At 40.5% G+C, this 18367-nt stretch overlaps 2 protein-coding genes across 3 annotated transcripts in view; one reads left to right on the top strand and one right to left on the bottom strand.

Annotated features, from left to right (window-relative positions):
• The window catches only part of MCF2L2 (MCF.2 cell line derived transforming sequence-like 2), a 246979-nt gene that overhangs the window by 153077 nt on the left and 75535 nt on the right, over positions 1-18367 (top strand). The window lies entirely within an intron of this gene.
• On the bottom strand, positions 1891-7555 carry B3GNT5 (UDP-GlcNAc:betaGal beta-1,3-N-acetylglucosaminyltransferase 5). Its single transcript, XM_003256531.3, has one exon. It carries the CDS (start codon positions 5471-5473, stop codon positions 4337-4339), a length of 1137 nt encoding a protein of 378 aa, XP_003256579.1. The 5' UTR covers positions 5474-7555; the 3' UTR covers positions 1891-4336.

The raw sequence follows: 18367 nt of genomic DNA, 5'->3' as shown, positions 1-18367 counted from the left end.
CAGATTTTGGGGAGATGACTAATTATTCAGAACCCTAAGTGGACACTGTACAAGGCATAGTTGCCTTCAGAACTTGTAGCTAGTGAAAAAACACATGGAATGATTAGTAGGTAGTACGATAATATATGTGACTAAGTATAAATTTAGGGAGGAGGGAAGGAAGAGATGCTTAAGGGAAGAGAGAAGGTAGAATTGGATTTCCAAAATTTCAGCAGGTATAGAAAAAACGGTGTTCTTGGCAAGGGAAACCAACTTAAGGAAGGTATGGTCATGATTGATATTTGTGATAGATAATAGTGGCAGTGATAAAAACCAAGCTATAGGCAATGAAGGAGGAAAAGTTTACGTAGGGCCTTGAAAACCAGGTAGAAGAGTTTAGATTTGATGCTGGAGGCAGTAAGGAGTCTTTGAGGTCTGGAGTAAAGGAATATTGTAATGAAAGCTATGATTAAGGATTGTGTCACTGCAGAATGCAGAAGTGATCGGAAGGAAAACTGACTCAAAGAGACATCGAATATTCCTCTCATTATGATCGCAGAATGAATAACCTTGCATATCTAGAGTTCTCTGGTTCTATTCTCATTGCAGCTATAGCATCCAATTAAAGTCCCCAAATATAGGTCATTAATTAATTCTTCCAAGTCATCACATTTTAGTACCAACTACAAACACTCCTACCACGACTTGCAAGTAAAAAGTTCTACCATAACCAAATAATTCAGATGCTTACAAGTTTTAAATATAGATTGAGTTACACAATATGCCATGTGAAGAACTGAGCAGGAATCAGGTAAAAAACAGATGAGAGCACATTACATGCAAATATATCGAAGCACCAAACACTCCAAAGCAGATGTAAGGGCATTCCTGATATTAAGAGATTAGGGTTAAAATTGACTGTATTTCAGACACCTAACCATGTCAAAGCGAAGGAAGACGTAACCTTTTCAAATGGTATCTTAAAGCGCTATAACTACAGGTGATTTCATCCCTGTCTCAACAGATCATAGTCATGCATTGCTTAACAATGAGGATAAGTTCTGAGAAATGCATTTTTTTTTTTTTTTTGAGACAGTCTCACTCTGTCGTCCAGGTTGGAGTGCAGTGGCACAATCTCGGCTCACTGCAACCTCCCTCTTCCAGGTTCAAGTGATTCTCCTGCCTCAGCCTCCCGAGTAGCTGGGATTACTGGTGTGTGCCACCACACCCGGCTAATTTTTGTATTTTTAGTAGAGATGGGGTTTCATCATGTTGGCCAGGCTGGTCTCAAACTCCTGACCTCAGGTGGTCCACCTGCCTCAGCCTCCCAAAGTGCTGGAATTACAGGCCTGAGCCACCGCGCCTGGCCAATAAATGCACCTTTAGGTGACCACATCGACGTGCAAACATCCCAGGTTATACATACGAGAACCTAGATGGAATAGCCTACTAGACACCTAGCTATATGGTAGAGCCTATTGCTCCTGGGCCACAAACCTGTACAGCATGTTACTGTACTGAATACTGCAGGCAATTGTAAGACAATGGAAAGTATTTGTGTATCTAAACACATCTAAATATACAAAAGGTACAGTAAAAATCTGAAATAAAAGATAAAAAATGGTACACCTGTATAGGGCAGCTCCATTACAATTTCACGGGACTATCGTCATGTATGTGATCTATCGTTAACCGAAACGTCATTTTGTGGCACATGACTACATTAGGAAAGAACATCTCCCCATCCAGATATTCCAGCGTGAGTCATTTAACAAACAGTACCATCTTAGGTGGCTCTATAATGCAGAGAACATGATAATCCTATAGGAATAGGGCTAAGGCCATGTAGTACATTAAGACAGAACAAATGATTATAAGCAATGTTCATGAAAAAGTTTAAATACACATCTTATGATAATTTTTCAGTTGTTTATTGGAAACCATAGATTTTTTTTAAAAACCCACTAATTATTTTGCCATACAAGAGCAAAATTCAAATAATACAAATGTTTAACATTTTGGTATAAAATTAACAATATGGAAAAAAGATGCAAACCAACCAAAAGGTAAAAAAGTTTTAACAATAACACTGTGTATAACCATCTTTTATTCAAGTGACCATCCAAGCTGATAGTTTATTTTCCCTTTGTTGACATTTTTTTAAAAAGATAGCCCTGCATTGGAGCACCAAAAAGTTTTTTCCTTCTTTTTTAAAAGGTTGGAACCCTTTTATTCACAGATACTCTTCTCAGTACTTTAAGTGTGATGAAGGAATCATCTAGCAACTTCCTTCTTAGAAAAAAAGGAAGTGCCTTCATATTTCCTTGAAATTTAAACTTGCTCCATTCTATTCTAAGCAAAAATTAAAAGGACACAGTTCAGAAGAGCTCTTTCAGCAAATAAATAATTGTTTCACAAAAGCACTGCTGTAAACAAGATCACTTTGATGGCCAGAGACACTTACGTTTTCAGCCAATGGCAACCTTAAACACTTCCAAGTATAGATACACAGGGTATATATGGGCAAAAGGCAATACATCATTAAACAATCAACTAAAAAAATTAATTATAAGCTTGTTGCTTGGTCAAATATGCTTTTGTTCTCTACTTTTTAAAAATTGGTCAGGAAACTTAAACTGTAATGATTTAAAACCCTGTATCTACTCTGAAAGTAACTACAACCTAGAATGTTTGACACTGTAGTTTTGACATTAGTTAAAAATACTAAATTATCTAAGCAATGTAAACAAGCCTCAAATTTCAAAATAGAAAAAAATTAAAATTTCTGTAAACATTAAAAAGCTACCTGTTAAAAATTGTAAGTATCATCATCCAGTTGTGTATACTGAGAAATCTTTTTTAGTTTTGTTTTGCATGTTTCTGACATTACCTTATTATATGAGACATCTTATTTTCCCTAACAGGTGCCTCTGCAGTCAAAGGTCTTAGAGTGAGTTCAGCCACTTTTGCTGAAGTCATTATGTTGGCCTTCATATAATCTCCCTAGCAGTAGACACCACCTAATTCTTTCCGTAGTGAAGGGAGGTAGTGTGTATTATAGCCACATTTTTATCCTGCTTTGTAAAATAAATGTAACTTACTTTATTAGATCTCAGACACATCTCTTTGATTACAAGGAACATGCAGCTTTAAAAATGCTTTAAACCCCAAGCTGGCAACTTTTCTATCACTTTTTTACTCTGTTTTCAAGTTTGAAATATTTAGAAAATAAAGATCACCTCTGACAGTTATTTGATGAAAAATAAATTGTTTTAGATATTATAACTTTGATGTTTAATGCTCTCAATTTAAAACTCTGAACTTGGAACAAAGTGCTGTGGTTTATAAGACCTTGTTGGGGAGGAGTGGGTTAATTTTAATAATCAGTACAATGATTTAGACACTAAGATTTCATTTTATAAAATTATGGAGACATTAATCTTGTAATGTTCTGTCTTTACATTTGAAGTCTCTCCATTATTATATTCCTCTATGTAAATTACATTCAAATAACAACCTTAAACACAGACCAATATCGAATATTTAAAAACCAGTTGAAAACTTCATTAAAATCAGCTTATTTAACAATGGTTTCTCCCTAGAGAAGGACCCTATGAGCAACCAGCTGCCCATGTTATATGTCATTTTCTAATACTTAAAAATCCATTAAAAACATATAAAGTATTAGGGTAACATTAATCACTTTTCTCAAAGTTCGCATTAAACTTTGACAAAAAGATGCAAAAAAAGGTATTTTAATGACTCCAACACCAGTAGCTACATGGGGGTGGTAAGAAGTGATTTGTCTGTTTATAATAACATTGTACACATTTTTCTACATCTCCTCTTAAGAACAAGAGACTTTCTTTTACCAGAGTCATGAACTTTCTCTCCTGTGCTGACCTTTCCCTGCCCCTACCGCCTCCACCAAGTGCTCTTTAACGAAAATAAACTCGCTTACCTGGTCTAACAATATATTCATTTCCTTGAAATGTACTATACGTTCATTTGGTATTTTCCAAAAGCAATTATTCTAACATCAAGACTTCTTAATAACATCTCTACACCTCAAGTATATATGTGGCATTACATGAGAACTTGAACTTCCCTTTAGTTTTGTTTTCACTAATAATATAAACCTTTTCTAAATACGAATGCTTTGAAATGAATTTAGGCAATGAAGTAGATAAGTGATATTAAACAGCTTCTAGAATCAAAGAAACATTCTGATGGACTAGGCTTTCAAAATATTTGTCTTTCATCCCCCTTTTACTTAGGGTATAGACAAACATTTAAAGGTTTTTTTTCATCCAGGTTTGACTCAGTGACAGTGAAAACATACAACATTCAAGTACTATTAGATAAACGCAGCCCTACAAGGATATGTGTCCACATAGCTAATTTTACAAAGGAGAATTATCTTCATGAATCTGCAGTATATTTGACCAAAAAAACCTTTGGAAATGGTTTTTACTTTAGGATCTGTAGCATTCTTCCAAAGGTCCTGGAGATCTTTTAAGTGTCCATGAGATGTCATCATTTTTTCATAGATGCAGGGATGATAAGGAGTTTTACCCTCTCCAGAAAAAAACACATGGTACTGTGGTACTATCCCTATTTTATTGGCACAGAGGCCCATGAACACATCGTCTATGTAAAGACTAGAATTAAGTGTCTGCGACGCCTCATAGACTTTGGCAGCTACATCACCGGAGATTACATAGGCAGCTCCAGCTGTGTAGTCAGGGTAAGCTGGCCACTGGTACATTTCATAGGACACGTAGTATTTGCTGCTTTTATCTCTAACGGGAGGGGCACCACGATGAACACGACCAATCCAAAAGTCTTGAACACCAATTTGTTCTAAACTTTGAAGGTATTCAATCAGATTTGGCATGTGAATAAATATGTCATCATCAGCAGTCATAAGAAATTTGGCATGTGGACAATAGGTATTTGCCCAACTGAACTGCATAAGTAATTTCAGAGTAAGATTGTAGAAAGAATCAACAAAGTCTTGCTGAATTATATCATTGTACATTTCATCTTCCCAAACCAGTTTTCTTTGTAGTTCTTCTCTCTCCAGTGGATTAGGAGTTCCTAAGGCAAACAGAGTTTTGATGTTGGCATTCAGCTGAGACCGAACATAATTTTCATTGCCCCACGTCCTTCTAATTGCGGAACGTCGATCATAGTTTTCAGGAGCAGTTTTTACAAACAGTAAAAGGAGGACGTCTTGAGCTTGACACTTTTCCTTGTGGTTAATCAAGTATTGGTAGCGAGGCCCAGCTGAGGTGTGCTTAAGAGACAGGGTATCATTCACAAAGTCATAGCTATTTATGAGGTATCTGTAAGAATATGACTTCATATGGCTCACAATGTGATTATCGATCGGTTCCCAAAAAAACATGAGGCTCACTATAAAACAAGTAGCAAATAACTGAATAATTAACTGCCATTTTTTTACTCTTCTGCCACTAACCAACATTCTCATATCCACTCAAGTCTGTTTTTATTTAGGATCAGTTTTAAACAGGCACTTGCTTCTTCGAGACCATAGAACTTCGTATTTTGTAGAATAGGTGTCCATCTTAATACATGTTGGTCATTAAAAATGGGAAAGTCTTCTTATTTTACAAAATAGTTTCTTTTAGTCCCATTTTTCTGAGATTGTGAAAGAATGGAACACCCTGTAGAACGAGGACACTGGCACGTCAAAATTCTTCCACACGGGCATCCTTCAGGAAGCGTGGTGGGTGGCCTCATGCGGCTCACCCATGTGAACATTCCATGCCACCTATCAGAGTCAAGAAGAGAAAAGAATCACAATCGCGTGGGTTACTAAGGTGCCAGAAAGAAACATATTCCTAATTCCTTAAAACCAAATGTAACCTGCCCAATCTGCACAAAAGGTGATGAGGCAGTTAGTATTTAGCAGAGGCATACGGCTGTTTATTTTTTTTACAGGAGGACAGGAAAAGGGAAAAAGTTGCTTTACACTGTCTTCCCATTCAGAGTACAGAGACCTTTTTCTACTCCTACTCTTAAAAAAAAAAAAAAAAAAAAAAAAAAAAAAAAAAAAAAAAGCTTCCCAAATGGCTATAATCGTGTATACTTAAGTTCAAATTTCACAAATGGGTACATTCATGAATATACTGACTTGAATATGGTCAGGATGAAAGTAGATACATAGATCAAGGCAAAACCTTCAATGAAAAGAAAATTCACAGCAGTAAAAACCCATTCAGGCTTGCCCCAGACAAGGCAGGAAGAAGAGTAAGACTTTTTTTTCTTTTTTTTTAATTAAGGTTCATAATCAAGGAGTCACAATTTGCTCCTTGAAAGCAAACTCTCAATAATCAAAATTACTTTGTGAGCCCCAGATTTATACAGCCACCTTCTTTCTGTACTTTTTTATTTGGAAATGCAACAGGCGCCTCAATGTAACATGTTCTAAACTGGGAAGCAACAGAATGTAGCCAACAAGCACTGCCTTTGTAGTCAGGCAATTTGAACACCAATGCTGCCTCAGCCACTATGGTTTCTTGTACTATATTATGCATCTAATGCAGAAATTTGACAAATTGGGGTAAGACCGTTTAACTCAAAGTCTTTATGCAAGTTAAATGGGAATATACATGATAAATGAAGGGAAGTAGACAGATCATTACCTAGCACACTAGGGTACTCAAGTGTCATTTCTCACCCATTCTGTTATCTTCTCCCCTAAAACCTGCTATTCCTGTTTCTCTTTATTTGTGCCGAACTGCACTTCTTTCATCTATGCCTGAAATCTGGAACACCCCCCCCCCCCCCGCCGCATTTCCTTCACTTCCATTATCTAAATGTTTAATCCTGTGAATCACTTCTTCTAAATCTCTCTTCACCCCTTCATGTTATCATCACTTCTCACCCGGACTAGATGATCCCCTGGCCAACCCACCTTCCGCTTTACAGTCAGAGTGACCTTTGTAAAACTTGGATTTAACCACGAGACGAACTGAGCTCTTTTAACTCCTTCAGAGCGTCTCCATTAGTTAGTGACAAGATGAAGTCTAGCCTGGCCCACAGGACCCTTTAGGATCTGCCTCTCCAGCTATTTGTTCCCATCATTTGACAATACCAAATTATTGGCTGAAAGCACAGTCACACTTGCCATTTCATATGCCCCGGTCTTTACACCAGCAGTCCTGTGGCCTGGCTACCCTACCTCCCTTGCTAATATGAAGTCTACAGACATCCTTCTCTGGGAAGCCTGAATTGGGATCAACCCATTCCCTGAAAGATGCTTCTCATCTCATCTGCATTGCCCCAGCACCTTCTTATACCCCCATACAGAGACTTTTTAGGCACGATGTTGTAGACACCCTACACTCAGCATCCAGGTCAGTGTGTGACCCCTGGTAGGCATTCCCCAAATGTTGGTGCAAAGAACCATGCTGGGGGTGGAGCCAGCGTTTACTCAAAGTGATGGTTACTGGGGAAGGATTGGGGGTCAGGACCCTAGCCAGGTGCCACCTCGGATGAGGTCCATGCCATGGCTGCTTACCCCAGGTCCTCTCTTTTCTTCCACAACTGGGACGCAGCACCCTCCTTCCTCAAGGATTCTGTACCCAGTGCTTAACACAGGTAAAACACTTCCTTGGATGGAAAGGTAGGCTCTCTTCCTCAGGGGTGGTACATTAGTTTCCTGGGCTTTGGACAGGACTGACAGGGAGAGAGCCGTGTAGGCTGAACCACATAGCAAGCCCCAGGGCAAAGGCCCTGCTCTGTGCCCAGAAATCTGTCCTCAAGTCCCCCCGCCCGTTGACCCCTGATAGAAAACCAACTGTACACACTGAATGCCCTGCAGATTGGGCCTAGCCTCAGCTGTGACACCTCCATCCCCACTTCAGAGCTTTCGGATCCAGCTATATTTCCCACCCCCATGATCACTCCACATCAGGGTGGAGGCAAAGGCCAGGTAGGTAAAATGTCCAGTGAGGACTAGAGATTAGAGCCAAGCCCTATTCAGACTTTGTCCAGAGATAATCAGTATAGGGCACACTTTATCGCCAAGGGCATTGATTTGAAAACTGCACACACCACTTAGGAAGCCACAACCAGCAATTTTTTTTTTTTTTAAATGCAGAGTGTACTGAAAGTAGTAAGAGCAAGTATCATTTTGTGAAACTTTGAGGTTTTATGTGTGTGTGTGTTCAGGGGTGTAATGGGAAATGTGTTACTGTGCTTTAACATCACAAAGGCTGAAGGCCAGGAATGGTGGCTCACGCCTGTAATCCCAGCACTTTGGGAGGCCGAGGCAGGAGGATCACTTGAGGTCAGGAGTTTGAGACCAGCCTGGCAACATGGTGAAACCCCATCTCTATAAAAAATACAAAAATTGGCCGGGTGTGGTGGTGCACACCTGTAATTCCAGCTACTTGGGAGCCTGAGGCAGGAGAATCACTTGAATCAGGAAGGTGGAGGTTGCACTGAGTCGAGATCGTGCCACTGCACTCCAGCCTGGGTGACAGGATGAGATTCCATCTCAGAAAAAAAAAAAAAAAGACTGAAACACTGCTCTAAGGAACAGATCAGTATCAGTAATTTCCCCCTTTGGACAGGCTGGTCATTTCTGGACTGACTGCTCTAGAGGCAGGTGAGAAAGACGTCAGAAAATATCAGTTTCTGATGGTGGCATCTGCCTAAACTTTGCGAAATCACTTTCATTCAGGGCCCACTTTCTCTCAGTTGCTCTCTCAGTCTTTCCACAGTGCTCACCCAGATAACGACCATCCTCTGAAGCCCCAAAGCAAGGGCCCTCTGGCCTCCTCCACAATACATCTGGAAGGAACTGGAGGCTTAAAGCAAGGTAACAGAATTCTTGATGGCAGATTTTAAGCCAACATACACATTTTTAAGAATTCTAGGAAAATTCTCAACTGAAAAGCATCTGCAGTTTCTACTCTAATTGACCCTGGGAAGGGAACAAAGAGGAAAGTAACATTTGGAATCTCAGGGATCAAAGGGAAAACCAGCTGCCTATTCCCGAGCAGCTGTGCCCAGCAAGCTTCAATGCCAGCTTGCTTTGCACATCCTACAGTTGTTTGCAAGTCTGAGCTTCTTGCTAGACTTCCTGCCTACAAGTCCAACTGTTCCCACACCCATTGTGCATCTATCTGACTCATTAAAGGTGCTAGTATCTCTCCAGTGAATCAGGCCTATTACTCACCAGGTTGGTGCATTGCTGCTACTGCTTGTATGGCTACTGTAAGCCGGCAGCTGGTTCAGAACATTCATTTTGTCCCCACCCTCAATATGTATGTATTTATCTTATTTTCCTGCATTTTTTGAGCTGTTCCAAATTGACATCAAGTCAAAATGCTTTCTGAAAAATGACAAAAGACCTGTCACAAAGCCAACATCCCACGCTACTTATTTAGTTCAGCACAGCATGTGAAGGTCTAAAATGAGAATTCTCCCCCTCAGTAGTTTGAATTTTTTAGCCACCATTTACATAAATCACAACCAGATCTCACTGATAATACTGGAATGATAAGGGGAAGATTTAGGAAAGGTAAAACTCCTCATTTGTATTACACAGCTTCACTTGTGTAACAAAAGAACATCTGAATTCCTCCAAATTGAACATAGTCACTAGGAGGCCTTTCCCAGCCTAAATCAAAAGCACTGCCCTCCCCCGGCCTGCCCCCGCTAAATTCATCAATTACACGTCAACACTGTTGCGCCCAGCTCCGGCTTTGCGGATGGAGACCACGCACATACAACTGGCGCTCACTCTTCTGGTTTCTTACAGCGTCTTAAAGCTTCTCTGAAGCACAGCTTCCAGCTTTCCTATTCAGAGTGCAGGGGAGGGACCTAGGAAGAAGCCCACAAGCAGGCCGATCTGGTAGAAGAAAATGCTGGGCCTGGCAGGAAACAAAGCAAGCCCAATGCCGAATGCGAAGCTCAGCAACCATCCACAACAGACTGCTGTGGGTGCAGCTTCCTTTGTGTGCCTGCAGCACGGGTCAGTGGCCAATCAACAGGCTAGAAACTCAAGGGTTACCCCTGTTTGGGGCCAGATTTATTGTGTAACCTTGGGCAACCCTCACCTCACTGATTCGGTGCTTTAATCTGCAAATCAGGGATGAATATCCATGTAATGTCACTGAGGAGCAGTAAAAATTATAAATGACTTCAGAGCCTGCTGAAAATAGGAAATAGAAAAGCATGGGAGAGAACAGGACAAATAATTGCTTAGAAGAAAATATGCAGATATCGCAAATACAACCTGGGTTTGCTTCTATTTGGACTGAGAAGAAGGGACAGGTATTCTTAGTATTATCTTTTCTAATAGAGGTAGTCAGAAGAATAAAGAATAGAAGTAGGAACATCAGAAAAGAGGTGATAGACCCCAAATACTTTTCGGTCTATGAGCCGTGCCCCTCAGTTACTCATAAGAATATTCTTTCACAAGAGAGCTCTTTAAACTTTTTGGGAAAAAACTAGTTAGCACACCCAAAGGCTACAAGTTTCCCTGCAATAATCCCTGATTTTTGTAAACCTTACCCCTGCTGTCAACTCATTTCTTTTGTGATGCTGAGATAATATGTGAAACCTGCTATCCATTTTGAAGTGTTAATCAAGATGGGGAGGTCCACACTTTTAAGTACAAGTTAAACAACCTCAGTCTCCAGTGTTTCAATTAATCCTACAAGTATATGAGTATTTACTCTGCGGGTTCTTATACCAGACACAGTGGGAGATCATGAAGAAGTATTTTACAGTCTCCAATCTCAAAGCATTTACACTCTATTTGTGACAAGACTCGCAGTTCCCAGATGAAAGCATAGTTCCCACAGACAACAATGGGCAAATCCTGGTAAGGTACAGTGTGTCAGCACTAATCTGCGTGATACCAACCCCAGGCACAAGAGGACAGTCTCTGGGACTAGTAGAGAAATCGATGGGGGTTGGATTAGTCAGGATTTTAGGAGGGCCTGAGGATGACTAGGATTTAGGTGGCTGCAGGAGTAGGAACAATCTGTTTCAGACAAGAACTGCATATGGCAGATAGAAGATTTGAAAGCAGAGAGGTGGGAACCTGCTTATGGAGAACCTTGAAAACCAGGTAGAGGAGTCTTAGGGGGGTACAGAAAGCAGCAGGAAGTCATAGAAATTTCTGGTTTTGTTATGGTAACTCCCTTGCTCAGTATTTATTAAGTTTGAGCAAGAGGGATTAAACTGGCAATGGTGGTGTGGGGTGAAATGCAGAATGCCTGAAGATCAGGACGCTGGTTTCTCAGGGGCTCATACTGCTGCTGGATGAGGTGGGGAAGGCCTAGTCGAGGGTGGTGGAAGTGGGGAGGGAAGGAAGACATAAAGAAGGCCCCTTCAAGAAAAACAAAGACCTAGCAAGACCTGATGAATGACTGGGATGGGGAGTAAAGGAGGAAGAGAGAAGAAGTGAGAGCTAATTTCAAGCATTACCAACAAGGGAGGGAAAACTGGTTTCCTGAGTTGGGAGTGAAGGGGATTGCATTTGATTTTAGACTCGCATTGAGTTCGAGGCGATGGAGAAACAAGAAGGTACAGATGTCCAGAGGGTAATAATCTAAGATGAGTTAGACAGGACTGGAGAGATCCAGGTGGGTACTCTGAGCATGAAGATGACTAATTTCATGAATGTGGATAAGCTCTCTAGGTGGAGAGAGAGCAATGGGCCTGGAGGAAAAATAAACTCCGGAGAAGGAGAGAAAGGAGGAGTCAACGAAAAAAGGGCTCGTTCATCAGAAAATTAAGATGGGGTTAACAAATGGGTAGAGTGGGTAACAGGACAAACCAGGCCCTGGTCTTGGAGCTCTAAGTGGGGAAGAGAGACATGGACCGTATGGTTAGGGTTGTGCTGGGTGCTACAGGAGGGTCTAAAGATGGACCCTGCCCCACCTGGGGGCTGGTTTGAGGTTGGGGAGGGCAATTTCCAGGAAGAAAAGCAACAGTGAACTGTATTTCTGCATTTTATTCAATAGACTTACACCACACTCAAGTCTAAGGAAACCTTATGGTGTGTATACCATTTTGATCATGTTATCTCCCAACACTCAAGACAGCTTATCAGCCAGGAAGTTGGGAACTGCATTTCTTCTGAGACCTCAAATTCCAGGATACTCACTCTATAGTACACTCGCTCCTCAGCTGCAACTTCTAAATATTCATAGAGAACCTTCTGCCACCCCACCCCGCCCAGCGGTCTCCTGACCTTTCTTCCTCACACACCTCCCTGTCTCAGATGCAGAATCATTGGACACCTTTGCCCTCCCACCCCAACAACCCCAGACCCCAGCACCCTCCCATCTTCCTGTTCCTATGACACCTCCAGGGCTGCTGGGGAAATGGAACTTACCAGGCAGGCAGCATCACCACAAATGGCACTATCTAGCTTTGGGCAGTTTTCAGTGCTACGTGACTGTCGTCCTGGACCTTCTCCCTTTCCCAGTCTCTTCAGCGGCCATGCTAAATCTCCCCCTCCCAGGCTCTGTCCCCTCACCCTGAAGACTTCACCTCCTGTCTGCTTCCTAGAGAAAGGAGGAGACATCAGACACACCATCAGCTCCTCCTCCCCTTGTGGGCCGCCTCCTTATGGGCTCCCTAGTTCCCCAACACTCACCATTCCCTCTGTAAAACACACTGATCGGGCCGGGACTAGGGGGAGAAAAGGGAGCCACTTACTTTAGGTGCACAATTTAAGGGGTATCAAAAACTCCGTAGTCAGTATAATATTTTGATGCAATATTTTTAAAAAATCAGTTACTGAAAAAAATCCACAATGAACAAAATGTCAAAACTGTAAACCAAGACAGGCTCCAACCCTGCAGTTATAACAGCCCTGCCTCACCTGACTCCCCTAATCCCTGTCCTGCTGACTGGGGCCTGCTGGGGGCTGAATATTGCCGACTTCCATGGACATGTCTGCATTCTTAGTATATGTATGTATACCAACCTAAAGTATCATAAAATAAGACTAACGCTTAGTGTATATAATAAACTATCATAAAACAATACTAATCCTTAGTAAGAATTAGTATTGTTTTATGATACTTTAATTTGGTGTGTGTATATATATATAAAATATATATATTATATATAATATATATAAAATATATAATATACATAATATATAATATATAAAATATATAATATACATAATATATTCCTCATTCCCTTATATCTTTTAAACTTTTATTACTTAATAAATATTCATATATATATACATATATATATGAATGCCCACTTTTATTCTTTTTTTTTTAAATGCTGGACATGAAAACCTCCTAAAACGGTTGTCTGAACCATGAATGGACTGTGTTCTACATAGCTGAAAAACACCAATCTAGAATGGGATCAAACCTCCACCATAAAATCATCCTCTCTTACTTCAATTGTTGCCAAAACAAGAACAAACCCAGAAATTCTATATAAGAAGGCAGTATAATTTAATGGAAAGACTAACAGATTAGAAGAAAACTAAGAAATTTAATCATTCTGTTCTAGCTCTGGTTTTTTCCTTGCTGGGGAAATAAAATACTGTAGTGAAACCTACATAGAAAACAAGACTGAACTGATAATTTTCTTCATTTAAAAAGTCAATTTAATATTTGGAATATCCCCATGAGTCATGAAACTATAATGATCCCTTTAAAAGTGACATGCTTATAAAGTAGGAATATATAAGGCTCCTCCAGTGAGTCACAGTTTTTAAAAAAATTCCTTTATATCCTCATTCCTTTGTATCTTTTACATTTAAATTTTTATTACTTAATAAAGTTCCATGTGGGAGAGTTTTTAGTTCCTGTCCACACATAACTAAAGGAAAGAAAGATAAAATCTTCTGTACCATCTTTATGCTGCATTTTGTTCTACATTCCAAGTTTTTTTTCCTGGCTTCTTCTTGTCATCTGTTTCCTGTTAAGTATAGCTAGGACCAATCTTCAGAAGCCAAGCTGCCTTGTTGAGAGAGATCAGGAATAAAAAGCCCCAGATTTACTGGAAAAGCTATAATTTGATATTCCTAGATTTTTTCTTAATTACTTACACTAATTGGTGTTAAGAAATATAACTAGTTACTATTTGGTACTAATTGCCTAGTCTGTTTGCTCAAGGAGGAAGGCGGCAATGTGAAATTTGAATCTATAACTCACATTTTAAGGTGAAACATTAGATATCTTTGCAACTGTTATATTTCCAATATAAGACCTCTAAAAAAGAAAAAAATTCTACCTAATGGCTGTCTTCAAATGTTTTTGTGCTGGGACTTTAGCTATATGAAACTTTATTCCAAGCCATGGGCAAAAATTAGAAGCCATTTGGAATTCTTATCCTTCTGCAGAGAATACATTTATAGCGTTAGTTCTTGATTCAGTGTTAGTCCAAAGACTTTAAATTCCACTTTGGCAATCATGGCTTTGGGACAGAGGGGGAAGTTGGGTAATAAACCCTACAATGTGAATCCAGGTACAAGATCTCCGCCTATGTAAACTCAGTTATATCTCTTTGTAAGTTAAACATGGGTGTAGATCTGTTTCCTGGTTATGGGGGAAGTAAAGACGGGAATTTCAAATGAACAAATGGGTAAAGACAGACCCTAAGTCTTTATTAACAGGACTGGTGGCATGGGATTATAGATTATTCTTAGATTTTAGGGAAGTTATATGAACTCAATAATTCCCAGTAACCAGTCTGATTATGCAAAATTTGAAACAAATAAAAAAGCTGACATATAAAGGAGGCCCCAGAGAGGTCAAACACTCGCTTTTCTGAGCTTGGCCCTCTGTGCTCATTCTTGCAACACACTTGTTTGGGCTGACACGGGTGCTTGCTGTTTTAAATATAACTCCTCAGTTTTTTTCTTGCCTACTTAAGAAACTTCTCCTTTTACCCAGTCTAGCAACAGTTACTACCATGGCTATGTCTACTATACACCAGGCCCTGTTCCAGCTGCCTTACAAATATGGTAGCTCTTTAAGCCTTACAACAACCTTTGAGGAAGAAAGGATCTCCCTCCACATTTTGCAGAAGATACTGAGGCACCAAGATACCGAGTTAACCATGTAATGTCAACAAATTCCAGACCCTGTGGCAGCTTAGAGCAGCTTGTGAGTCCCAGCCCCATCCCTGTGTTCCTCACCTGCCCTTTCTCCCTGGCATGGGCACAGGTGTTCCTGCAGTTCTCATCAGGAGGGGAGGGCAGGGGAGCAGGTGGGCAGGGTCAAGAGAAGCAACCCAAGATGGATGAGAATTTGCTTCACTGCCAGAAGTGTGAAGTCATTTCTGTTTTGCTGCATTTTGTTAGCACTGTTCTTACTTCCTTTACTAACATACTCTTTTTCAAATCTTCCATTTCAGTCTTCCCTCCTTCTTCTTCTGGGTCTCAGTAGTACTAGACAGTGGGCAGAAGTGACCTCATCAGTCTCTGTCCTTTGGGTGTAGTCTTTCATCCACAAAAAGGATTCAGGGACTCCAAGGATGGAGATCCAAAGTCGCAGGAGGGGGATAAAAAGAGGTGGGGTGGAGTAAAATGAAAGGTGAGGAGTCAGACACAGACACCCTGGCCTGGAAAAGCTGCCATTCTCTAATGAAAAAGCTGTATCAAAACCGTTTTCATGTGTAAAGGCAGGGGAAATCTGAAGATATATTCAAAGTCAGCTCATAAAATGACACGTAAGAAGTAAACCTGATGAAGAGATGTAAACCAGTTATCCATCATAGGGTAGATGAATAAAAAATACAAGTTCTCCTATCAATAAAAGCATTGCCTAAAATGCATACCCAGCCCTTTAATGTGATATAAAACATGCTACAAATAGCCACTACTCCCAACCCCACCCCTGCCACCCCACCAGGACTCCTCAGACACAATGACTGCTTTATTTGAGTCACTAGAAGAACAACGTTCACTCAAGCTAGAATTTTTCAAACATTCTTGAGATTTGTTAGGCTGGCTTTGCCCCAGAAAAACTGACTAAGATACATTTGAAATGTTGCATTATGTTCGGTAGGCTTCATCGACGAATCTGTTATTAGAAACCCATGCGGTCAGCCCTGTACATTCATGGGTTCTGCATCCTCCGATTCAACCAACTACAGATCAAAAACATTTGAAAAAAAAAATGTATGGTTGTGTCTGTACTGAACATGCACATTTTTTTCTTGTCATTATGCACTAAACAATACTGTGTAACAATTGTTTACATAGCATTTACGTTGCATTAGGTATTATAAGTAATCTAGAGATGATTTAAAGTACATGGGCCAGGTGTGGTAGCTCATACTTATAATATAATACTTATAATCCCAACTACTTGGGAGGCGGAGGCAGGAGGACCATTTGAGCTCAGGAGCTCAAGGCTACATGCCTCTGCACTCCAGCCTGGGCAACAGAGTGAGACCCATCTTTAAAAACATAAAAATAAAAAAATAAGTACATGGGAATATTGCATAGGTTATATATAAATGCTGTACCATTTTATATAAGGGACTTGAGCATGCATGGATATCGGGGGGGAGGGTGGTGTCCTGGGACTAATTTCCCAAGGATACCGAGTGACAACAAACTATAGACGCCAAACCAGGTGCTCTGTGAATGAAGAGCTTTCCTCTGAGATGAGGGAAGCAGGGAGAAGATGGAAACTGGGGAAGGCTTTGTGGGAGAGGTGGCAAATGAGCAGGAGCTAGAACAGAATTCAAATGTGGGTTTGGGGAGGAAAGGAGGAAGACACAGCTCAGAAAGAGAAGTCTACAGCCATAGCCCCCTGAATGCACCTGATCCTGGCTGATCTCAGAAGCTAAGCAGGGTTGGGCCTGGTTAATACTTGGATGGGAGAAAGAAAAGGAGAAGGGAGGAGTAGGGCAAGGAGCATTTCAGCTGGCTTAAAAGGGTGAAGTGGGCCGGGTGTGGTGGCTCACACCTGTAATCTCAGCACTTTGGGAGGCAGAGGTGGGCGGATCAGGAGGTCAGGAGATCGAGACCATCCTGGCTAACATGGTGAAACCCCATCTGTACTAAAAACACAAAAATTAGCTGGGTGTGGTGGAGCATGCCTGTAATCCCAGCTACTCGGGAGGCTGAAGCAGGAGAATTGCTTGAACCCAGGAGGCGGAGGTTGCAGTGAGCCGAGATGGCGCCATTGCACTCCAGCCTGGCAACAGAGCAAGACTCTGTCTAAAAAAAAAAAAAAAAAAAAAATGGTGAAGTGGAGGGAGCAGGGAATGAGACATTCCAAGAGACACTACGCAGGAAATTTTTTTAAGCACATAAGAGAAAAAGTTGTGGCTTGAGTGGGGAAATGTCAAATCACTTAGTTTGGCTAGAAGTTAAGGTAAAGGGAAAAGACGGAAAAAAGGAGATCAGAAAGGTTAGCTGTGGTTGAATACTAATAAGAAAAACCAGGATTCAGAAACAGGATGACGATATAACCCATGTCTGCCTGCTGTCCAGTGGCAGTTCGTATGTCCCATTCTGGACATTGTCTTTAGAAACAGCACTTGATAGAGGGTTTATAACACAGAGGTACAAAAAGTAGAAGATGGTGTAAAACAAGACGTATATGTAACATGTTTCTGTCTTGGTGGATCAACATTTAGTCTAAGTTAACTACCATTTATTAAGTGCCTGCCCTATTCTAGGCATTACAGCGGGCAGCCCTGAAAGTAGGTTAATACGTATATTTAACTAATTCAGCAAACATTAACTTGTCACATACTGTGTAGTAGCCCATGGGCAGGATAGGATGCTAAAAAGACTTCAGAGATGTTTCAGGTGTAGGTCTTCTATCAAAGGGTCAGTAAATATTCCAGTGCAAGCTGGAATCTGGACCTGATGGTGGTGAAAGAGAGTAAAAAAGCCGAGAGTGTCTAAATGCAAACAAAAGTAGATGTATACTGTGCCTCTCCATTTACTGGTCACATGAACTCGACTTGTCTCTAAACCATGTACCAGTGTTTTCTCAGGATCATTTGAGATAACTTATTGACAATGTCAGTCCAGATTAGATGTTCCATCTGTGCAAATTTCCTTTCTCTAGAATCTGTTCGTGTAGCTTTACCAGGACAGGTTAGTTAATGGATGGCTGATTTTTTTTTCAGGTTTTTTTCTTTTTAGAATACTGAGCTATACTCATAATATGCTTCTTCTCAAAAAGCATTAATTAGGTAGGAGTTTTTAAAAATACTGATCTGATGGCTAAGGGCCATTTAACACATTGCAAATAATGTTGAGGCAGAAGTATCGTCCCTAATTGACTGAATATGGTCCTTCTCATGTTCCCCATTATTCCATTAATGGAATAATGGTCTTCCATTATTCTTGACAGGAAAGAACATGGTTCCCACAAGCACTTAAAATACA

Source organism: Nomascus leucogenys, chromosome 11 (assembly GCF_006542625.1).
Source record: "Nomascus leucogenys isolate Asia chromosome 11, Asia_NLE_v1, whole genome shotgun sequence".
Classification (NCBI taxonomy): Eukaryota; Metazoa; Chordata; class Mammalia; order Primates; family Hylobatidae; genus Nomascus; species Nomascus leucogenys.
The sequence above is the reverse complement of the archived record's forward strand: the minus strand, read 5'-3'. Positions and strand labels throughout refer to the sequence as shown.

Excerpts from the sequence above, each read along its gene's own strand:
- B3GNT5 (XM_003256531.3), bottom strand. The coding sequence starts at position 5,473 with ATGAGAATGTTGGTTAGTGGCAGAAGAGTAAAAAAATGGCAGTTAATT.